General features: G+C 40.7%; 1 protein-coding gene across 2 annotated transcripts; it reads right to left on the minus strand.

The window, feature by feature from the left end:
• Nucleotides 1-2,526: 2,526 nt before the first annotated feature.
• cd63.S (CD63 molecule S homeolog) lies at nt 2,527-23,860 on the minus strand. Of its 2 annotated transcripts, none has more exons than XM_018248063.1 (8): nt 23,756-23,778; nt 23,575-23,653; nt 7,697-7,885; nt 7,127-7,201; nt 6,878-6,973; nt 6,655-6,795; nt 6,308-6,391; nt 2,527-3,688 (listed from the first exon to the last, which is right to left on the minus strand). In XM_018248063.1, the coding sequence occupies exons 2-8, from the start codon at nt 23,638-23,640 to the stop codon at nt 3,623-3,625; spliced, it is 717 nt and encodes a 238-aa protein (XP_018103552.1). In that variant the 5' UTR covers nt 23,641-23,653; nt 23,756-23,778; the 3' UTR covers nt 2,527-3,622.
• Nucleotides 23,861-24,627: the final 767 nt, after the last annotated feature.

A 24,627-nucleotide genomic window follows, 5' to 3' on the forward strand; every position in this document is an offset into this window, starting at 1 on the left:
GCAGTGAAATGGTAAAGCTGTAAAACCTGCTGAGCAAATTGCAGATAAATATGTTCAAGGAGGAAGTAGATAAAAACAAGAAGTAGAAGATTATTGCATATAGTGACGGTGGAACCTCTCAGCAATAAAATGAATTGGCAATTTAACAGCTGTTAATGGAGAAGCAGCTCGGTGCCTCGCCATCAAACATTCCTTAAGTAAATAAGTGGATAGTTTAGTAACCACTTCCTTGCCACAGATTGTAGGATCTACATAGCTCTCTCTGGCTACACCGAACGTGGCAAGATTAAAGGCACACTGCAGTGAAGTGGTTAGGAAATCCAGCCAAATAATAACACAATTCTCAGTTACGTTAATTTTACAGACAGTGAAGAAGGGAACATACTTTGAATAGATAATCTTATACAGTTCTAATAGTTAAAGGATAACTAAAGAACAAACAAGTTATAAATGCTTCACCTCATGTTTTGGGCTTCTTTGTCAACTCAAGTCTATAGCAGTAAAGATCTGCGCCTTCTAAGATGCCGCCAGCAGCCCCATCTTCTTTTCTGCTGATTCACTGCACATACTCTGGGCAGATCACAATGCCCAGACCTTATGGACTGGCAATATACTGTTGTGCCTATGCAATAAACAATTCACACTATAAAGAGGATTATAAATTTACATTGCATGGCAGCATAGTAACCAGTGTATTCTGCATCAGCTTTTATGACGGATATATTTTCCTATCATATGTGTGGTATGTGCCGTTAATGTCAGTTTCCATGGGGGAAAAAAGAAAGGTGTTTTATGTTCTTACGGTTTAGTTTTAAGGAAAAGCGGTGTCCCTTAAATTAATGGATGCAAGTAAGCCCCCCCCCATTCCAGCATGCCACTCCAGGGTGAATGACTTACCAATTATTAGGCTGCAGCAGAGCACGGGTTAATTCCTTTGGTGACAGAATAAATGAGCAAGGCAACTTGGTGAAGCAGGATCTGCAAATCCTAGGTGTGTTCATCTTACTGTCCTACAAACTATAACTCTGTTTTTGCTTTTGTGGGGGCTTGGGGCAGCACACCCCAAGGGAACATTACCTGGGTATTATCCTCGGTTTTGAATTGTTTTCTTAAAAAACCCTAAATAAGTTGGCTAATAACTAAAGATCGTGTATTAAATTCCCCCTCACTGGATTCCCCTATGGATTGGGCTGGCAACTCCATGTCAATCTTGTTGGTCTGGAACCAAGATGCAAGTCATTTACTGGAGTGTTTGGGGTCATTGTTGAAACCTCCATTTCAAGACCATTTCCTCTTCGGCATAAGGCAACATGACCTCCTCAAGTATTTTGATGTATTGAAACTGATCCATGATCCCTGGTATGTGATAAATAGGCCCAACACCATAGTATGAGAAACATCCCCATATCATGATGCTTGTGCCACCTTGTTCCACTGTCTTCACACTGTACTGTGGCTTCAATTCAGTGTTTGGGGTCGTCTGACAAACTGTCTGCAGCCCATAGATGCAAAAAGAAAAACCTTGTTTTCATCAGTCCACAAAATGTTGCGCCAGTGTTCTTTGGCAAATTTTAACCTCTTCAGTGCGTCTTTTTTCTAACAATGGGACTTTGCGGGGGCTTCTTGCCGATAGCTTGGCTTCAAATAGGAACTTCTAATTGTAAAAGTATCACAAGTAACTTTAGACCTTCTTTGATCTTCTTGGAGCTGATCATTGGCTTAATATTTGCCATTCTGGCTATTCTACCCATTTGAATGGTAGTTTTCCATTTTTTTTTCACGTCTTTCAGGTTTTGGTTGCCATTTTTAAGCATTTGAGGTCATTTTAGCAGAGCAGCCTATCATTTTCTGCACTTTGAGCTCACACAAACAGAAGCCCTTCAAATCAACATAGATGGGAACAAGGAGTGGATACGCAGCCGGCAAAAATATTCTGACATAGCAGCGGAAGACTAACTTTCCAACCACATTCTGTTCTATAACAAGTAGCAATCACACGACTGGTCACATACTTATGAATATGGTCAGGGACGAAATTTTGTCTGGTTCTGCAGTGTCACTTGTGTTGATGGGAAAAAATGGGGTACCCTTTCCTGAACTGCCAAATGTAGCAGGAGGGATGGTTGGGGTGTACACAAACACACACACACAAAAATGAATCGTTGGCTACATATGTTGTACTAAAATAATTCATCATTATTAAGAAAAGGAGTGCCATTGCTCTTTTGGATTTGTATATAACACTTTGCCTGAGTACCCTGTCTACAGTCCTAAAGTCTTGGACTGATGGGGGGGAGGGGACTGATAGGGGGGGGGGCATTAAACCCAACATTTCTTCAGGCAATCATAAGCTTATAATAAGTTAAGTAAATATATATTTATATATTTATATATTCTGCTTTGGGCTACCCCAGATGTACATACCCCAGATTTAGGGAGCAGAGAATATCAAGCTCTTCATCCTCCTAAATCTACAAGGATACCAAGATGGGTAGAACAAGAAAACAAAAAAAACAGAGTCCTTCAGCCGTTTCATCGCTTTATTTTGGCTTTTGAATTTTTGTGCTCTTACAAAAATGTCAACTTTTCCAAATTCCTGACTGTAAAACAAGTCAAATATGAGGGCGGAAGACACCAGAGAAAAATGGTTGCACGGAGAAGCATCGTACCGCTGGCATCACACATATGGCACACGTTACATAGAATCAAACACGGACCATTAACATGCTGCATATTTTTATAGAAATGGAACTGCACATCAATACAAAAAGCCAACATTGCATTAAGGCACTAAAGGATCATCATCTATCTTCAGCTCTCCCACCCCACATTTGTCTTGTACAGAGATCAAGTTAGGTCCCAGAGAAACACAGGCTGATTGGGTTAAAGCAGGTAGGCACATAAACGTACTAATTATATCAGCAATCACTGCACAGGGTTTCTGACATAGCATGGGCTAAAATAAATATAGGTTTATTTCAAGGTCAGAGTGTGAACCCAAAGCATTCCAGAAATCCACAGGTTTACATACGAACACATGCAAAATCTGCCCTTAGCAACCATGACAACCAATGATATTTTTGCCAGCATTATTCTCACTAACTAATGAAAATTAACTTATGATTGGTTGCTATGTGACCAAGGTAAACTAGCAAGTGTTCTGTATGACCCAAATATAGTCTAATAAACCAGGAGATTAAATCCTTAAGAGTAGTTTGTTTTTAATTCCTTTTGATTATTGTGTTTTCCTTTCACGGCAAAAATCACAGGTCTGTTAAATTTTCAATTATGTTAAAGGGGTATAAAATGCTAATTTAGACATTAAACGTGTGAACACAAGTGCAGAGTCAGAAAAACCATAATGGAATCCAAAAATAAGAAATACTACAGATTCTGCTCAACACATTGAACAAGATATTTATAAAAAATAAAAACAATGAACTGGTGATATCAAAGTATTTATATTAAGTACAAAGAGGTTGTGACATGCCATTATTCCCCATGTTAAGGTAGGAAATGGTATGTGCCATTTATGTCAAAACTGCCGTGATATGGTCCATACCACTTCCCACCTTACTAAGGCAACACAAGTAATATCACGGCAAAATCCACTCTGGACCGATCACATGACTTCATATCCACTTCTTATTCCCTTCATTAAACAGCAGGCAAAGATGATCCCCAATATCTATACAATGAAACCAGAAAAAACAACATTTAAAATGGCAGAATGTATAAGAAAAAAAATCTTTATCAGCTCATCCTGCATCTACACAAACTACTTCTTGGAAACAAAAGATTACAAGACAATTGTATTTTACAGAGCCTCTCGTTACCTGCTGTGCAATCTTGTCCCTTAAGCTGGCCATAGATGCAACGATCCGATCGTACGAAACGTGTATTCGTACGATTTTCGGACCATGTGTGGAGAGTCCCGACATTTTTTGTCCGGTGGAGATCGGTCGTTTGGTCGATCGGACAGGTTAGAAAATTTCTGTCGCCTGCTGATAATATCTCTGCGTGTATTGCCGATCGTACGATTGGGAGACTGTCACTAGCTTTGTCAGACATAACTATTGTACGATTGCTGTCGGAGGTAGAACATTGGCTGATCTGTTCTTTTACTACTTTATTTGATTGGAATGGTAAGACTTTAATCTGAATAGTTAGTGGCGGGTCGGGAGATGGGAAAGTCCAATCGAACGTTGATTCGTACGATCGGATCTTTGCGTCTATGGCCTTTTTCAACTTGAATGGCTGCCCCATGGTTGCACCACAGCATCTTATTTATGTTATGAGAGTTAAACAGAAAATGGACTGACGCAAAGCACCACAAAGGTTATTTTGTAGTTCAATAAGAAAATCTAACTTTCTGGGACTTCACAGGTCACTAAACCTTTATTTTCCCTTGGTGCTTGTCTCATGGAAATACTAGCAGCTGAATACTAAAAGATTCCCTCTTGCTCAGTTATTTTTTTAACAGAATGAAACTTATTAATATCAGTCAAAAATATTATGCCTCTACTTCAACAGCTGTCTCCCCCTAATGGGATTATCACACAGCAAGAAGTGAGTGGGGCTTGGCCTTGTACCACAGAGAGACATGGGCCTGTAAACTTCTTAGTTACACCTCAATTAAAGGACCAGTACCATCAAAAACATTTTTACAAAAATTCGTTAGTACACAACGAAAAAAAATACACCAAGTCAAATTATACTTTAAAATCAAAAAGTCTTTATTAAGAAATAACTTACAGAAACTCTGCTTCCTGTCCTCTACAGAAAAGGTGTCACGGCGACCATCCATGGAGCGGCGTTCGATTTCTCCTCCCTGGCTCTCTGCTGCTGGATCCTTTAGCTCCCACAGTGTGGCTGAATTGTGCGCATGGTTTCTTCAGCTGGAGGCCTGCTGTTCCTTATGCCTCCCGCTCATCCCGGAAACAGCAGGCAAGAAGCAACGGCGAGAAGACGACTGCTCCGGGAACGTCTCCCGCACCCTCATCATTTACAAATAAAGTGTTATTGTCTGCTGACTAGTGCGGCCTCCAGCTGACACTCCCGCTATGAGCTGTAAGTAAACAGTGCGCACGATTCAGCCGCGCTAACCTGTCAGGAAGGCAGAGTAACTCCATGAGGGCACAGCTTTCCTCACTATTGTGCTTTTAGGGGTGCCTGCGTCTTCTTCTAATCTAACTGGTTCCGGTTCTATACACGGCCTGGAGCCAGTGAAAACGCGGCCTATATTAATGCATGCCTTGATACACTTTTTACATGCAGTAAGACTGACTTGTCGCCACTGAAGCACGGAATGTGGGAGCTAAAGGATCCAGCAGCAGAGAGCCAGGGAGGAGAAATCGAGAGCCGCTCCATGGATGGTCGCCGTGTCGCCTTTTCTGTAGAGGACAGGAAGCAGAGTTTCTGTAAGTTATTTCTTAATTAAGACTTTTTGATTTTAAAGTATAATTTGACTTGGTGTATTTTTTTCAATGTGTACTAACGAATGTTTGTAAAAAAAAAAATTTGATGTTACTGGTCCTTTAAGCTTTTGCATAGCCTGAATTTAGAATTTCCCTTTGATTTTACAAGCACAAAATATGGTTGAAACAAACATTCTGTTTATTGTTGTACCTAAACATCTGCTGTATAAAAACCACATCCGCATAACTGGATGGTGCCGGGGTCACAACGTTTACTCTGCTATGAGCAACATTAGCCACAGTGATTTTATCTAATGTTCTGTATGCTGCAGGCATCTCGGAAACCATTTCAAAAGCCCCTGACACACAGGAAGTTAAAAGGGCAGTTATCCTTTTGATTTCCTATGACAGTGGAAATATGAACAGGTAACCATTTTCCTTCAGCCTGGTTTCCATGTAGGTGGCTTGCCATAAACTGTCCTTATCTCCTACCACTGAACTATAATCCACTTACAAGAATCTAAAAGGACTGCGATCTCATTCAAATGGTGCAAACATTGTTATTTGTCTGTACAATGTGCAAGTACCTCTCACATAAAGACATTAGTAATCACTTTGGAATTCTGTGTAAAAGCACTCAGGCCTGCATCCTTATTCTTCATATGGTCACAGAACTCCTCATTGACTTCTAAAATCTTTAGACTAAGGAGTACATTATTCTCTATATGACAGTAATGTTTTGCTGACTCACGTGCTGTACACATACAAGTGTTTTATCAAATGGGTGAGGCCTGGGAGTTTGATAAGAGAACATGTGAGGGGTGGATGAATATAGGCTGAAAAATCCGGTGTTCAATTAAGCCATTGCAATCTGAAGAAAACTGCCTCACCTCAAACAAAGCAATTCCCAGGGCCACTCCAGCCACAATTCCTATGTTTTTCTTTACCCATTGGTCTATTCCGGTTGCACAGCCCTGGTGGAGAGAGATCAGTGTCACAATCACATCACCATACTTCCCCTGACTTACACACTTGCTATTGAAGTGACAAAGCAGTTATAAACATGAGTGCGGAGAGCAAAACAAAACTAATTTTACAAACAGCACCCCAACATATCTGGGTAAGATCATGGGGGTCGAACTTGGAGCCTTCCAGGAGTTATGGAAACGCAATCCAGTTCCACTGCAGCTGAAGGTTCTCTGCACACTCTTTGCTACTCTAGTAATTCACTACTTACATCAGTATTTATAGTTGCACTAGGATCCTTTCCACAGCCTGCAATGATGGTTTTACAGCAGGAATCCGGCACCGCATCTGTACCGTTGAAGGGAGGATATTGCTTCCAATCAGTTGCGTTGAAGGCACCACAGCACTTAAACTGTAAGGGTAAACAGTTATGTTATATACAGACATGAAAAGACAGTGTGGTTCCCAACTCTTTATATGAGCAGAATACTTACTTCTTTCTGCAAGAGGTCAATGCTCTCAGTTATGTCCTTGGTGGTATTGTATTTGGACATGCCATTTTTAAAGGAGTCTTCAAATGCAGTGCGCAGCTAAAGCAGAGAAGAAAAATACAGGGAAAGTTCCTTGAATTTCTTTTTGGTCATATGCACAAAAAAGTGATCTTAGACAGGTTCCAAAGCAAAGTCAGGCCAGTGATGTAGACTCATTTGGCAGTGGGAGAAGAAAAAAGGAACAAGACCTACCTTATCCTTGTAAACATAGGCAGCAATAGCAGCAGCAATCTCAACCAGGAAGATCAGCACCAGCACAACAGCAAACTGGAATGGGAAAGAACAGCATTTAGAAAGGGGATTTTTTTTTCATATATATTAAAGCAGGATTTCTATTCCTTTTTACAAGTACAGGTATGGGACCGGTTATCAAAAATGCTTGGGATCTGGGGTTTTCCAGTAAACAGATCTTTCCGTAATTTGGATATCCATGCCTTATGTCTACTAGAGAATCATGTAAACATAAAATAAACCCAATAATCTGTTTTTTTTAAGATGTTCCTTTTTTGCGTGATAAAACTATTTTTTATTTGCATCACTTTTGGAGTGAAGTCCAGTTTTTGTGCCAGCCAGCAAGTGATTAGAATATGAGGGACTTTTTTTGTCACATATGGCCCTTCTCATTCAGTAACATTAGCAACGGCAGTCAAAATGTCTGTGTGCCCTTAGCTCCAATGCTATTCATGCCTCTTTACAGAACTATGTGAAAACCTCGGATAATAAATAGATAATCTGTTGCCAGGAAATAATGGAACGTCTTACCGTTGTCACCATGCAGTAGTTCTCCTTTAGTGCTCCACAGCATCCAAAGAACGCAATTAAGAATATGACAACACCCACTACAATGACGACTATAGGAGCTCCAGAGGATGCGGCATTTTTCATGATGAGAGTGTGGTTAAGCTGGATTTGCACATAGATCCCAATTGCTATCAGAGCAATACCGCACACCTGAAAAACAAAAACAATCCTTAGGTGAGTATCTTTGCAGGAGACATAAAGGTACACTGTGCTAATGTGGCCCCCTGGATGCGTATATCAGCATCTAAGCAGAACAATCTAATAACAGTCATTTGTAATAATGACACAAAAGGGTAAAAGTTGTTGTGATGTTTAGTCATTACGCAGGGAAGAAGACAAAGCTGCTTTTGTAGTGCTCTCCTCTTAAACGGACAGAGCAAGGAGAACAAATAATATCAGTGTTGCCAAGGCCTTCACACTAACTCTTCTATTCCCTGTTTCACATTTTACCATGTAAACAGTATTCTGATGTTTGAATTAGAGGTACACGGGATGTTGGCTTGACTTTTAGTGTTCCGCTTTTACTATAGAGACTGAACACATACAATAAAATCAGTGCGGGGAATGGCAGTGACATCATTGATATAGATCATGAAAACATCCCTTTACTCAGAGACTTGCACTGTGTGTGTATAAAACAACTCAAGCCCTAAGGCAGCCAGTCGCTCTAATGCTGAATAATTGGGCATTCATTACTAGGTAAAGAAAGTGGGTCAGAACACTGAATTGCCCATCCCGTTGAGTGTGTTCTTGTCTGAGACAAAGTAATGAAGAACATTATCTATTTCCTGGCAAACTGACAACTGAACTATTTCAACTTACATCACTGTGGCAAGTTTCTCATGCAACGTTCACTTCCTCATTTTCGAAAGAGAATCACATGCAACCCAACCCCAAAATTACCCGAAAAGCTGGTGTCGTCATATTATTCCCACTGTAAGGAGTAACCTGCATGTGCTTTTGTGGCCTTAATGGATTATTGCTGAAAGTTGGCCTGCACTTCTGTAATAAGTTGTCTTTAGTTGTGCATTTACAGTTTATGGCTGCAACTATAGAGCAATATTGTGTATGATTATTGTCTGACATTTTTCATACCATGGCAATCGGTCAGGTTAGAACGTTTAACTTTTAGTATGTTATAGAATGGCCAATTCTAGCAACTTTTCAATTGTTCTTCATTTTTTATAGTCATTTTTAATGGGACCTTTAGATATAATTTCCCAACGTGTGATTTTTCTTCCTCCAATATTCTCTGAATATATGACTGGTTTTGTCTGAGGTAATAACCTTGGCCGCACTGCCACTGTTTGACTGTGGTCCAAATGCAAGATCCTTATCAGCACCCACAGGGCTCCTCCCTGCTAACAACTAGAATTATCACAAGCCAGGAAGGATTATAACAAGCCAGAAATGGAGCAATGAGGTGGTGTCACAGAGGACATGGCAAGCCAACAGGGGTATTAAACAGCACTCTTCCTTTCAGGGGCAACCTAGGTTTTCTTATAGCATTTAGACAGAGATACAGTATCACAGTTTGCTATAGGGACTACTAGCTGCAAAATGTAAGGCTATACTGGCCTTTGCCCATGCTTTAAAATTATCCTTCATTTTGCCACTATTAGAATCACTACAATGCAATAATCATCCTTGCCTGAAAATGCAAATTGCTGGTGTTGGCCCCTATAGAAGTTGATTTCAGCCATCCCCAATGCATTGGACTACTAAAAAATTCACCAGAAAACCCCAAAATATCAACTATTTCTTGTAAACACTAATCTAAAAAAGTGTCTTGTAGGGAGATGCAGCGTGAATGCAACTGTAAAGCATGAATGAGCTATTCAAATGCACACAAGCAGGTAGTAGGTGGCTGCAAAGTTCAATGGAAAATGGAGATGAATGGATGTCGGATACTTGGTCTGAGTGGGTAACATTTTGTGTTAGCGAGTGCCTTATTGAGATATTAACGGTGAGTGTAATAAGAGTGTGATGGTGTTTGGGATAAAGAATGAGAAAAAAAAACAATTAACAGTGCAAAGGAATTGGCAGGGGGTGTGCCACATAAGAGACTCACAAGTGGGTAGGGAATTATAAGCAATAAACATGTCAAAATAATTTTTTTTTAATTTTACTAGCTTTGCTGTCAATACTTAAAAAATGAATGCTCTAAAGGTGGCCATACACTTAGAGATCCGCTTGTTTGCCGATGGTGCCAAACGAGAGGATCTCTCCCTGATATGCCCACATTGAGGTGGGCGTTATTGGGCTGATCCGATCGTGGGCCCTAAGGTCCAACGATCGGATCACAATGCAGGCAATATGGGCTGTCGGATCATGGGACCGCATCAACGAACAGATGCGGCCGCGATCAGACGGGATTTTTAACCCTGCCCATTCGACATCTGGTTGACTTTTGGCAAGATATCGATCGGGGAAGCCCGTTGGAGGGTCCTACACATGGGACAAAAAGCTGCCAACTCGGTCTATCGGGCACTTTTATCGGCCCGTGTATGGGGGGCTTAAGACATGATGCAGTTTGTCAGCCCGAGTCGTTTTTTTTGCAGGCTGAGAGAAGCGGATCTGCTCCGTGACCCTGCTCTGTCGGTTATAATCTGATCAGCCGGAGCTTGCATCACACACAGCATTGATTGCTCAGCCTAAAGTAGACATCTCCAGGCTGACCTCCGTTCCGCTGTGTATTTGTATGCATGCCAGCTGACCGGATTCAAATCAATGGAGCAGGGGCAAGGAGCAGGGCGCTTCTCAAAAATGCAGAGGCTGAGAGCAGCTGAGCCTTCAGCCTGTGTACCCACAACCTAAATATAAGCCAATGCTAACATTCTCTGTACCCAGACGTCATATTCTCCAAACATAATCCAAAGCTGTGCACACACATACGCTATTTACCTGTAGCATTATCTACAAATGTTTCTTGATAAATGGAGAGGAAACGCCTTCATGTCACCAGCAATCCAATCCACCAAGGGCACACAGAGGAGCCTTCTACCCACAAGATGAAAGCAACAGGACTTTTTGGACTATGAAGATTTTCATTCATCCAGGCCATGGTATATCTAGTAAATTTTTTTTTTTTTTTTTTTTTAATGATTACTCAGCAAGTCCAGTTGTTTTAGAATTACTTATACTAGATACAAAAAGACTTTTCTTTAGACAGTCTCATGTATTACTGAAACAGCGGGGAATAAAAGGTTACACTGAATTGCAACAGTTTTATTATCCTTCCAACTGCATTAATTTAAAACATTAAAAACCTATTGCTTTGTTGTGTGCACAGGGGCCTCCCAACATACATCTTCCATGAAGAGACATCTGGGTTAGTAATTACAGTAGTCTCCTGCTGAGATGATTTGTATGATCCAAACAAACATTTGGTAACGCAGAGGTCTTAAAGCCTCAGCCGTTTTGGTATGGGCTATATACTCAAAGTTGCAATTGTAAAGTAACAACATCACCAATTTGTAAGTAGAGTTTTAACTATTTTTGTTCCCCCTAAAGCAGACAGTGAAGCATGAGAATGTAGCCACAATGCACAAACATATTCCTTCCCAGTTCTGTTTGTCTTGGAGCTTTACTACTGGAGGCAATAGCAGAGGCCTACATAAACCAGCAAGTAGAGTATTTGTAGGCCGCGCACTCCTGGGCATCAACACAAAATCGCTCTTCTCCAGATAGTTAAAAGGTAAATTCTTTATTAAGACATAGTATCAATCAAACAAACTTAGCACCTGAGGTCTGACGCGTTTCGTGATACAACACTTCCTCAGAGACCTCCATCTTAATTGTAATCTGCACACTAACAGAATAAGGTAATGTTGAAGTGGAGTTTTCCATTTAAGGTTCAATGCAAAGCCAACACTGGAAATCAAGAGATCAGAACGGTGTACATCCAACACCATCAGCTATTTTTAAATTAACTTTCACTTTCCCTTCCTAGAAATATTCCATTACACACAGGCACAGCTTATTTGTCTACACAATTTGATTATTTGTAGCTGAGAGCTAACATACCAGCTTGGCCAAGTCAAATAAATAGATACCAATACCCCCACTTGTTAGGTAGCATCAAATTGACAAACTATTCTTTTTATATTTTGGCCCCTCTGAATTAGAGCTTGAGCACCCTAACAATCAGGAAGTTGCTGGGAATGGAAGATAAATAGTAGTGAACCTAAACAGAGAGATCATTAAAGGGGAACTATTTCGAAAATGAAAATTGAATATAAGCTTCTTCATACTGAAATAAGAAGCTTTCGAAATGCAGTCAATTAAAAACTCTGTACAGTTTCTGAAGTAATCAAGTTTATCTTCACTATCCCTCTCTCAGCATCGGTTTCTCTTCATTCTGTCTTCATGCAGCAGTTGGGTGTCAGATATTCATTGACAGTTATATCTAATATATCTTATAGGGAGCTCCTTTTGTCTAGCAGATGTATTAGAGCTCACTCATTAAAATCACCAGACATCACGTCTCTCTACATGTAGAATTTGTGCAAAAGGCAGTTCATTTGTTAGATTTTGTTTGTACTGGAATCTGTTATTTGAGTGAGCTCTAATACATCTGCTAGGAAAGGAAGTCCCCCTATAAGTTATATTGGATCTAACTGTCAAAGCATATCTGACACCCAACTGCTGCATGAAGACAATGAAGAGAAACAGATGCTGAAGGAGGGATAGTGAACAGAAACTTGATTATTTCAGAAATGCTACAGAATTTTTAATCAATTGTATTTTGAAAGTTTCTTCATATTAAATTGTAATTTTCGTGATAGTTCCCCCTTTAATGAAAAACTAAGTATAATATTAGCCCTCACAGTCAATCTATGCCAATAACAGAATAGGAAGGCTGAAAATTCCAAATTGTATTCCTTGGAAACCACAAGTGATTTCACACATACCGGTATTATGTTGCTCACCTACCAAAAACTTTTTTAGTGGAGTTCTTTAGAGATTGTTCACCATGAATAAAGAAGTTTTTCAATTGTTTTCCAATGCTAATTTTTTTAAACATTTTCCAAAGTTGAAGTTTAAAGTTCCTGTCTCCAGGTGCATATTCTGTTACAATTTGCTACTTCAGATCAGGGGTCCCCAACCACCGGGACCACTTGACTGCAGACAGTCCTGAACTGGGCCGCCGATCAATGAACGTGGTGCGACGAATTTGACGCCGGCACGGCCAAAATTGGACGCCGACCCCTCTGACAAGCTCCCCTACTGTTCCAGAACCCTTCTGCCCTTCACTGGTAGCAAACATTCCCCCCTGGCTGCCAATTGAACTCAAGCCACGTGCACAAGCTTTCCAGGTTTGTCTCTTTTCTGCTGCAGGACATGGTGGGCTCAGGTTCATAAGCTAAAAAGCTCCAACTTCAAAAGTAAACTAAAATGTTATATATGTGGCGCTAAACCTGCAAAAAGAACAAGTTTGCCATCCTGTGCAGAGGCCAGAAATGATCTAAATGTTTTTCAAACTAAAAATATAATGTTGTAAAGCAAAGTATCACTCAGGCTTTTGGGTGCCCTCCATTAAGAGATCTAGGACTGCTCTTCAGTCCCCCCATAATGAGGAAGGAACCTAAAAACAGCAGAACTGGTAAATTCCATGTGGTGTCACTTTACTCGTTGAATAGAGAGCATATACTAAACGCTAGTATGAGTTACTGCGGCTCCTTTTACCATCTACTTATGAAAGAAAACTGAATTACGCAAGAAAGGTTACCAGACCAGTTTAAAGCTAGGAATGTCACATTTCAGCTCCAAGAGGCACGTGAAAACAAAGTTCATAAATATGGTTTGAAAGAAATATCATTAAAATTAACAGCCGGTTCTAGGGACTGTGAAAGCAGTTTAGTGGTATTGCCAGTACCATTTCAACTAATGGCCCAGCACAATGCAGGTACAGCAAAAACACCTTGATATATAATGGCACCCAACCACAGGCCAATAAATGACTACAAATACATTAGGGAAATACTTTTAAATATCTATATATTTTTCAAATTACTTAATCACCTGAAAACAGCAGTGTATTAAAATAAGGCTAGTTGGAACAATCATAAAAACGTAATATCAGCTTTGTCTCTTGAAAATTAAAAAAAACAAAAACCTTTTAAATATAATCTGCATGCAGAAACGTACAGATAGCTCTAGCAAACCACACTGATCTGTGCTCCCTTTCACTAGGTGATGTATAAGAGCTAAATGTCTCTGACAACACACATGTACTGAGACTGCTCAGAAGAGTTCATAAAGTGTAACTTTTATCAGAACAGATTATATCATTCCATAAGGTTTATATCTGGTTTTTTGCATGCTCTCTTATAATGTGACTCTCCGTAACAAAACAGAGAGACAGTGACAACTGTTGTGTACTGCCAAACACTAGTCACAAATCCTAATTCGTAGACGGTCACACCTGTCCCCAGCTAACCCAGCCCTGCCTGCAGGCCCAGGTGTATAGAAATCATGGACTGCTGCAGCACTTGGATACCAGTGTTCTAAAGCTCATAGTTTATGTATGCCAGCTATATCCCAGCGAAATCTTTACTGCAGCCATAAGTCTGCTCAATCTGTGTTGCTATTGTTCAGCACATGGAGCAGGGCGCATTAGCAGCAATGGAGTTATGTTGAGGGAACATGCTGGAGTCCTCATTACCAGGATGTGATCTTGTTTCTAGGACAAGATAAACTTGGCTTTATCCTTGTCAACTAAATCAGCTATTATTAAGCTTCCACCACAATGGCCTTCAATGTGGTCTGGCTCAAAGCCACCTTTCCATCTGGCAGTACATTATGAATGATACAAAAGCCTTCATTCAGTCAATGGCCCTGCTTCCCTTTCCTGGACCTCCAAAGACAGAGCTGAGCAGTGGGGCCATGTTTGGCTGATTCACTACCAGCCCCCTAATGTCCCAAACAGGGGAATACTCACAGGAAGATAATTTAAACCAGGTATTCAGCACACATGTTCCTGGTTTACGGTAGATAGCCTTTTCAAAATATTAATCTACATAAAAAGTTACCTATAGGTCATGTTGATAGTTTTTCGCTGATCGTTCTGCTTTTGTAAGTAATGGTCACTTGAAAGTCCTAAACCTGACTGGTTTGCCAACCTGACTGTCCCTTCTTAACCTGTCAGAGCTTCTAATGCTAATAAGACTACTGCTGCACAAATATGGCAGCCCCCTCATTTCTTTATAATATCAAGAAAATGCTTCTTTCACACAAATTAAAAATTGTTCCATTGCCAATCACTGCAGAACTGGTTAAACGAATGTCAAAGTCAGTGATAACGCTATCAATGCTCTACGCTGCAGCGGTCCCTGCAAGAGCACTGTGTGTTCTAATGAATATGCATGACCTGGACCTGCATGAAGAAACTTGCAGCCGAGCACACAGAAAAGGAGCCGTGCCGTAACCGCTGGCCCATGGGTTTGTGGTTTTTGAATTGAGGTGTTTCCAACTCCGAATGTGCCATGTAGAAGAACCATGGCTGCTCAGTATCAGAAAAGAAACAAACCATATGCCTAACAACATTGGTCTTCAGCATTACAAGTGAGACGGAAGTGACAGGAGCCTAGTCATGTAAACATATGGTACAAGTTACAATTCCAGAGAGGGGTTTCTCTTCACGATCCCTGAAAAGTTGCCAACATGGATTGGGACAAAATCAAAAGGAACTAAAACGACATGCGGAAGAGTGAATGAAAACAGATTATATTTATTTAATGCGATACATTGGAGAAATGGGCTTAACAGTTGTGAAACATCTACGGTTAGCATTTGGGGGGGGCACAGCGAGTTCTAAGGCTCAAAGGCTTGCAGCTGAAAATTAAACCCCTGCAATATGCAACTTTAAACACTGATGTATACCTGTACATATCGCGGCAGACATGCTGTTATGGCCACGTTTGCAGTGAAAACTAATGTCTTCCAGATGAGCGAGGCATTGGCAGCACTCCATCTGTACTGTTTTGGGAGCCTTACAAATCTGACATTTTAATTTAAGGGATTATACATATTTAAAGTCTCACTTCTATGCCGAGATTAAAGCAATAAGAGTAATAAGAATAAAATTAGATGGATCCTCTTAGTTTGTCTCAGATGAGTATGACTGTAGGGACACAGCCCATCCTCTATTAAAGGAGAACTAAAGCAGTAAGCTAGAATTATTGTACATTATGTTTTGGGCTTCTGTACCAGCCCAAGGCAACCACAGCCCTTTAGCAGTAAAGATCTGTGTCTCCAAAGATGCCCCAGTAGTTCCCCATCTTCTTTTCTGCTGATTCCCTGCACATGCTCTGTACTGCTCAAACTTACTGAGCTTAAGGACTGACTCACAATATAGTACACATAGAATAGAAATGTCACAATATAAGACATTAGTAATTAATACCAATAGTTACTACATGGCAGCTAAGAAACCAGTGTGATTAGCATTTTAAAACCAGCCCTGTTGCATCAGTTTATATTACAGACAAACCTAATTTTCTGCTTGATAATTTGTGACAACCCCTAAGCTTAGCTTCTCAACAGCTGCTCAGAGAGCATGTGAGTGTCGCAGACACTTTCCAAGATGGTGACCCCCTGTGACAAGTTTGAAGTCCTGGATCATTGCAGCTATTGAGAAGCTGAAACTTTAGGCTAATGCAAGAAGTTTAGTATATAAAGTATGGCATTTTTAGCCACATTCATTTTTAGGGTTTAGTTCTCCTTTAAAGAGGCATAGGGATAACCCTAATTGTAAAATACTTCAGGATAACAAGTAAATAACTATGAAATGGCCCTCGAGTTAAAAAGGGACAATTTTAAAACTCCCCCTCCAGGCAATATTTAATATTAATTATGGACGTCTAGTTTCACTCTGGGCTAAAAAGTACAAATGAGACCTTTATTGGATCCCCATAGATCTCCTTTAGATTTACTACTTTGGATCTGAAGCTTGGGAAGGCATATTGTTCCTACAGTAGCACACCATTTCCCATGTACGAAAAGGAATTTAATTTTCAGAGGTGTATAAAGAAAAAATACCTGTCCCCTTTAGGCAGGTTCAGCTGTACCTTTTAGAGGCCTGTTAGATGCAACATAAATGTCTGACAGGTAGTGTGCCCATACTTATTGGGTTTTCCCAGGTTTTAAGTGGTTTCCAAAGTATTTGCAGTTTTATACTGCTAGGCAGGCTCAGTTCATCTGCTCCCAGAGTCCTTTACCGTCTATGCACTTTCTGGATTCAGTCGCGGCTTCCCATTTGAGCCAAAACCCTGGTGTTAGTCTATAAATGCTCAGACACTCTAAAATAGAAAATGAATGTAAAAAACAGGTTTGTGCAGTCACACCATATTGTTAGCAACACCTACAAAGTGACCACAATCACGCAGTTTAGTTGGAAACATATGACACCCACATAAAATATATCTATTATTTACTGATCATCCGTACACACTTTAGTCATAATTTGCTTATTTCCAAAGCCTATTTGTTTTAACCGAGGGCTAAAAGGAAATAGCTTTCTCTCTACCAACTAAGGGTAAGAAAAAAATGAAACGCACTGAAATGTAAGGTCACCATTTTAGAAGTTGCTTGTAAAATTTCCCTTGCATACCTGCATATTATTAACCTTACCAAGGAACTAAACAATATGTCAGTTTCCACCCAAACCAAATATTTAAAAAACACATACAAGACAAAGGTCTGAGTCCAAGGCAGCCTTTCCCACTCACACCTGAAAATCCTGTATTCCTAAACAGATATCCCTTTAAGGAAAAAAGGCAGCTCATTTTAGTATACAGCTGGCTTATAGCTAGCATGTAAATATTGGTTTAAGCAGCCACCCTGATTAAGAGCCAAGGCAGACACTGGAAGTTGAATGGCAGCCAATCACAGAAAGGCGAATAACCGCACAGAATTCTGTGAATGCAGCCATTGCACAATGAACTATAACAAAAAGACTTAATACTTTTACTGCTCCAATCTGCTCATTTCTTACACGATTAAGGGGATACCACCAATGAGGGAAAAGGTGTATTTTTTTTAAAGTGCTCATCTGCTTAAAGAGTTAAAGTTGATTTGGTTGGTTATAACAGTACAAGCCTTGTGGTTTGGTACAGAAAAGCAAAATGTCTTGTTAACCCGAAAAAAGTCAGGCTTAAAGTTATAAGGCTTCATTCACTGTTATGTATGTGACAGTGGTTGGCAAAACGTGTGAAAACTAAAAGTACCAAATCAACTATAGCAACTATGCAGCAACCCATGTTTGCTAATCACCTGTCCAAAGACAATCATCTTATTGGTTGCAGTGTGATGCTGCACTTGAGCAGTTGTGCCTTTTATTACATATGGGGTCATTTGTCTAAATAGTGTAATCTTCAATGGCTCAGTTTCTACAGAGCCAAACTTTTTTTACGATATTTTCGAATACACTCATGCCAGGGTGACATTTTTGGTTTTTAGAAGGACAAAGAAAGATGCCAATTAGTTTGATACCCCACCTAGTGATCTAATGGCTTACTTATTACCCTGGGCCAGCACTCCTGTTCTAGGTTTGAAGATGTTTGCTATAGCAAAAAGGAATAAAGCACAGCAAAGAAGAAGTTCTCTTACATAAGATTTACTTGCCCACAGTTCGTGAAGCAGACAGAAATGAGACAAAATGATCCTGAGCCGTAATCTCAAAATAATAATGACTCAAGTCTTGCATATAGGGATCTAACTGCCATGCAGGTAGTGGCATCACTAGCAGCACCAGGGGTCTTTTTAAAACCTGCTGCTGGGTAATGTCCCCTTCTGAAAAGACCTTTCTGCTACTAGGCAACATGATTTGGATACTAGAGGTTCTAAACCCAAGAACTTGCTCTAATATAACCTACAGGTATGGTTGCCTCGTGGCTGGGAAAATGATGCTTGATGCCAATGCTGCCAATAAGGGATAAAGATAAAAGTATAGGAAGGCTGGAATTTTTTCTTCTCCAATAAAAATATGGCAACCCTACCTACAGGTCTCCTATTGTTGCTATGTACCAACCCGTTCTGTAAACAAGAACTAGTGTTTCAAGGTCCACATGGTATCTAAAGTAGGAGTACAAACCTTCATTAAATATTGACAAGACATCACAATGCATACATATATGTTAATATTTGAATCATACGTGGGAAAAGCTTTTCTGGGGAACCAACTAGCAAAACCTTTAGCTTATCTAATTTATGTAAACAGATATGATTGGAGATTAATTACAGTTAAAATGTAATGCACTCTTGTATGGTTCACTCTGTCCTAACTGGACCAGATAACGGAGGCTGGGGAAACAACTTTCCATACAATATTGTATTTTTTTAAAAATACACACTGCTGTACTGTCCTTCCATACCATGCCTTCTGCCAATACCAAACTCTGTTAAAGCAACAGTAACATCAAAAAATTAAAGTGTTTTAAAGTAATAAAAATATAATGCAGTGTTGCCCTGCACTGGTAAAACTGCTGTGTTTGCTTCAGAAACACTACTATTGTTTATATAAATATTCTGCTGTGTAGCAATGGGGGCAGTCATTCAAAGCAGAAAAGGCTCAGGTTACACAGCAGATAAGCTCTGTAGAACATAATGGTGTTATCAGTTATCCACTATTTAACCTGTGCCATTTAGTTTTTTTTCTGTTTCCGACATTTCTACATAGCGGCTTGTTTATATGAACTGTAGTAGTGTTTCTGAAGCAAACAGAACAGTTTTACAAGAACATAATATGTATATTACTTTAAAACACTAATTTTTTGGTGCTATTGTTCCTTTAAGCCTTCCTCGTGCAGCAGCACACATTTATTTAGGTCCTGAGGGAAAAGGCCACCATCAAACCATGCAACCCAGCAGTACAAACAACTTTTGAGGCCAGTGAACACAACAAATTGTTATGTACACAAAGAATTTTGTGTGAAAACTCAACATTTTGTATCAATTCTGACCTGAGCACACAGTTTTTAAAAAATGCACACACAAGTTTAAAATGTGCACACAAAATCATTTTTGCCGCACGTAGCCAAGAAGGAATTAGAGGAATTGCCTTCAGTCCTGTCTCTTAATAAAACATAGACATACAAAACTTGTATAAGGTCAGCTCAAAAAACAAAGTTATGCAGGCAACTTTGTACATCTCAAGAGTTAAACAGGTTTGGTTCATAAAGATCAGATATCCCTAAATAGTAGCAAATGGGATATTACCTACTTATGTTTTGGGGATCAGGTTTCATAGCATGGTAAAAGGAAAAGCAAAGCTATTTTTGTAATGAAAGTATTATAGTCATTGCTGGGAAGGACCAATATGGAGAATTCTGGGTTCAAATCCCATGGAAACTCCTTGTAGTCTCAGGCAACAAAGCTAAGATTATAATTGCCAAATGGTAAAGACCCATGAATATAGTGCTTGCACTGGGATGTCAGGGGTCCACCAGAAAACCTTAGATCATTCTACTAGTCTATTACATTTACAAACTAGAATCTATTTTTACTATGAAATTGGCCAAATGGCTGGAAGTAGAAAAACCCACAGCGACACCCTCGTCCACTGGGAGTTTTCCTGGTATTCCGGTGGGTTGGTCTGACACTGTATCAATGCAAGACAGAGAACTGAAATTAAAGGAACAGTAAAGCCAAAGTGTTTTAATAGAATGAAAATATAATGTAGTGTTGCCCTGCCAACTGGTGTGTTTGCTTCAGATACACTTATATGAACAAGCTCCTGTGTAGCCATGGGGGCAGCCATTCAAGCACAGGATACACAGCAGATTACAGATTTCTGAAGAATCCCATTGTATACTACAGAGTTTATATGTGATTTGCGGTGTATCCTGTGCCTTTTCTCCTTTTTCAGCTTTGAATGGCAGCCCCCATGGCTAAACATCAGCATTTTATATAAGCTATAGTAGAGTATCTGAAGCAAACACACCAGCTGTCCCAGTGCAGCACAACACTACATAATATTATCGCTACTTCAAAAACATTTACATTTTCGATGTTACTGTTCCTTTATGCACAGCGAGAGATTTCCCCTGCCATCAGTTCTCTTATGGACCAATCACTGATTAGATTCAGCCTCAGTTTTAAGGTTGCCACCTTTTTCGAAATAATATACCGGCTGGGTAGTATCAAAGGGGGTAGACCCACGAGGGTAATGACAAATGGGGGGGGGCCTATGGGATTGTGCCAGCTCAAGGAGGATCAGGCAAGAGGAAAAGGGTAGGTTTTTACTACATTCGGAATGCAGACTCAAGTGGGCGGGGGAGGGGCTGAACTTTAATGTATTACATTACATTGCTGGTGAATTTGTAATACCGGCCCCAGGCTTCAATCACACCTGTCGTATAAAAAAAAAATACAACAAAAAAATAAAAATAAAAGAATATTCTGGTTCTGCCGACAGTCTTGGGATCTTATAGGCAAGCAGGTCATTCACAAAGAAAATGAGTCCAATAAACCAATCATTTTCCATGTTTCACAAATAACTGAATTTTGACATCCCACGCAGATATCCCATATGAAACAGGCCCTGCGTTGATAGGAAGTACTCCAGAGGGGCTGAGTCACTCACAGGGAGTGATTTTGGGATCTTACAATTTTAGAGCAGTGTCCAAAGCAATTCCCTTGGGCAGAAGATTCCCACACTGTATTCCAGGGAACACACACCTGTAAGACTCTTTACACACCCTAGTTACAACTGCAGTGAATTCCCAAAACCCCTATCCGCTTGACCTGCACCAAGGTATGTATGTAGTCGTATATTTATTTAGAAAGCCTTTCGCAGAAAATTCCAAATTTCTCAGTTGTACATACACAGCTATAGTTACACAGATCTTTTCATTCTTTGCTTTTGTTTTATTTAGATGGGGCACCTTCCAGATGGTGCTGAACTTCAACTTCCAGACCCCACAGACTCAAAGCCAATGGTTAGCCCTTGTGTGTGTCTGATCAGCAGAAGGACTGGTAGAACAGTGGGAATAAATGAAACTGAAGGACTGGTAGAGCAGTGGGAAGCAGGGCCGAACTAGGGGTAGGCAGAGTAGGCGCCCACCTAGGGCGCAATCATGGGGGGGGGGCGCACTTTTAAGTGGATTTTTTTTCTTTTGTTTTTTAAACCCTGGTTTGCTTGGCCTTTAATAGTTTTCTATTTTATAAACTGCTTGCTTTAACCACCTTTTACACTCCCCACCTCCCTCTTGGCAGCTGCTAGCACAGTTAAACATATGATTAGGGGCAATATGATGGATTTTTGGTTGCTGCTGGCACAGGTAAATATTTCGGGGCAATATGACAGATTTTTGGCTCCTACTGGCACAAGTACATATTTGGGGGCAATATTGTGGATTTTTTGGAGGCTGCTGGCACAGGTACAGATTGGGGGCAATATGAGGAATAGGCTACTGCTGGCTCAGGTACATAGGGCAATATGGTGACTGCTGGCACAAGTTCACATTGATGTTTTTGGCTCCTGCACAGGTACAAATTAGGGACACTATGATGGATTTTTTTGGCTGCTGCTGGTATAGATACAGATTGGGGGTAGCAATATGCTGGTATAGGTACAGATTGGGGGTAGCAATATGCTGGTATAGGTACAGATTGGGGGTAGCAATATGCTGGTATAGGTACAGATTGGGGGTAGCAATATGCTGGTATAGGTACAGATTGGGGGGTAGCAATATGCTGGTATAGGTACAGATTGGGGGGTAGCAATATGCTGGTATAGGTACAGATTGGGGGTAGCAATATGCTGGTATAGGTACAGATTGGGGGTAGCAATATGCTGGTATAGGTACAGATTGGGGGTAGCAATATGCTGGTATAGGTACAGATTGGGGGTAGCAATATGCTGGTATAGGTACAGATTGGGGGCAGCAATATGCTGGTATAGGTACAGATGGGGGGTAGCAATATGCTGGTATAGGTACAGATGGGGGGTAGCAATATGCTGGTATAGGTACAGATTGGGGGTAGTAATATGATGGTATAGATAAAGATTGGGGATAGTAATATGCTGGTATAGGTACAGATTGGGGGTAGCAATATGCTGGTATAGGTACAGATTGGGGGTAGCAATATGCTGGTATAGGTACAGATTGGGGGTAGCAATATGCTGGTATAGGTACAGATTGGGGGTAGCAATATGCTGGTATAGGTACAGATGGGGGGTAGCAATATGCTGGTATAGGTACAGATTGGGGGTAGTAATATGATGGTATAGATAAAGATTGGGGATAGTAATATGCTGGTATAGATACAGATTGGGGATAGTAATATGCTGGTATAGGTACAGATTGGGGGTAGTAATATGATGGTATAGATAAAGATTGGGGATAGTAATATGATGGTATAGATACAGATTGGGGATAGTAATATGCTGGTATAGGTACAGATTGGAGGTAGCTGGCACAGGTTAAGTGGACAATATGAATGGTAAAGTGAGAAATGCAGGACCTGGTGGGAATAAATGAAGCTGGAGAGAGAGAACACACGACCCCCCTGCGGCGCAACAGGCGGTGCAGGTCACATGACTGTCAGCAGCCAAGGCCAGGCAGTTGTATCCCTTGATAAGATTAAATTAAAGAGACAACGACCCATTTCCCGTATCAGTCTCGAAGATGCTGCCCATTAGGAGATACCGTGGCTAGAAAACTACCGAACAGTCTCTATAAAGCTGTGGCGAAAGGAACACGATCAGACTTTGCGCCGCTAACCCGAGCGCTCGGTGCCAGTGTGAATGTAACAAGCCCAGAGACCCTGTAGCCTCCCAGGCGGCGGCTTCCCATTGGCTCAGCCCTATGAGCGATGAATAGAAACGGCCTTACCCAGAACACGAAGTTGAAGAAGAACATAAGGAACTTGACACATTTCATTCCCCCTTCCACCGCCATCCTGCAGCTGAGCCTGTAACGGGATAAAGAAGGCTTTAGTCCTTACTATGTGGAACTCCTCGCTGGGCAGCGCCCGACAAACAGCTGCTCCCTCGGGATTCTACACAGAACTCACTCTCTCTCTCTGTCCCGCTCCCTGTAGCTCAGCCACCTCCCCTTACCTTTCTCCTCTCCAGTAACTTGTAACGTCTGACTTCGCTTTGCTGCTTCTCTCGACTGTGAACTCTCTGCCAGGCACTCACCTCCCCCTCCCTAAAGCGAGACTTACTCCCCTTGTGATTAGACTCAGGGCTGCGCCACGTGACTCTGACATCATTATGACTCTGTGTCAGTCAGTGAGTGTTTACTGAGGGTGGGCTGCTCTGGGGAACTCCCCAATATGATTCCTGAAAGTGGGAAGTTTGTTCATTATACCCAGGCCGCCATTAGAAATCACGGGTCCGTACAACAACATTTTCTGGGCCCCACCCTAGATTCTGTCCACACTAGTTAAAATTACACAGACATCAGCTCTAAGAACAATAAACTCCCCCACACTGTAAGTTATTAAAAGCCATTGATGGTCCTGGTCCCTTTATAAGTTAAAAAAAACGGTGGCACCAGGGCCCCCCAAAAAAGTTTTTTAAAAATCATTGCTGGTCAGGGCCCCCCCATAAGTTAAAAGAAATGTTGGCGACAGAGCCCCCCGTATAAGTTTTTATTTAAATTTTTTTTATTAATTAATATTTAAAAGAAACATTGGGGCCCCAGAGAATATTTTTTAAAAAAACATTGGTGGCATGGGCCTATAGAATATTAAAATACCACCTTGGTGGCCAGGGGTTTCATAAAATAAAATAAAAAAACATTGGTGTTCAGTAGAACTGAACTCGTGGCTGCAGTAGACTGCAGTAGAGAAAGTAGAAGTTTATGAGCCCACAGCAAATTCATTTCAAAGGAAAACTATACCCCCAAAATGAATACTTAAACAACAGATAGTTTATATCA

The sequence above is a fragment of the Xenopus laevis genome, chromosome 2S, assembly GCF_017654675.1.
Source record: "Xenopus laevis strain J_2021 chromosome 2S, Xenopus_laevis_v10.1, whole genome shotgun sequence".
Lineage (NCBI taxonomy): Eukaryota > Metazoa > Chordata > Amphibia > Anura > Pipidae > Xenopus > Xenopus laevis.

Coding starts and splice junctions, on each gene's coding strand:
- cd63.S (XM_018248063.1), bottom strand. CDS start 23,640: ATGGCGGTGGAAGGGGGAATGAAATGTGTCAAGTTCCTTATGTTCTTC. Junction 6,796..6,877: donor TTGACCTCTTGCAGAAAGAA/GTAAGTATTCTG, acceptor TTACCCTTACAG/TTTAAGTGCTGTGGTGCCTT. Junction 6,392..6,654: donor GTGCAACTATAAATACTGAT/GTAAGTAGTGAA, acceptor TCTCTCCACCAG/GGCTGTGCAACCGGAATAGA.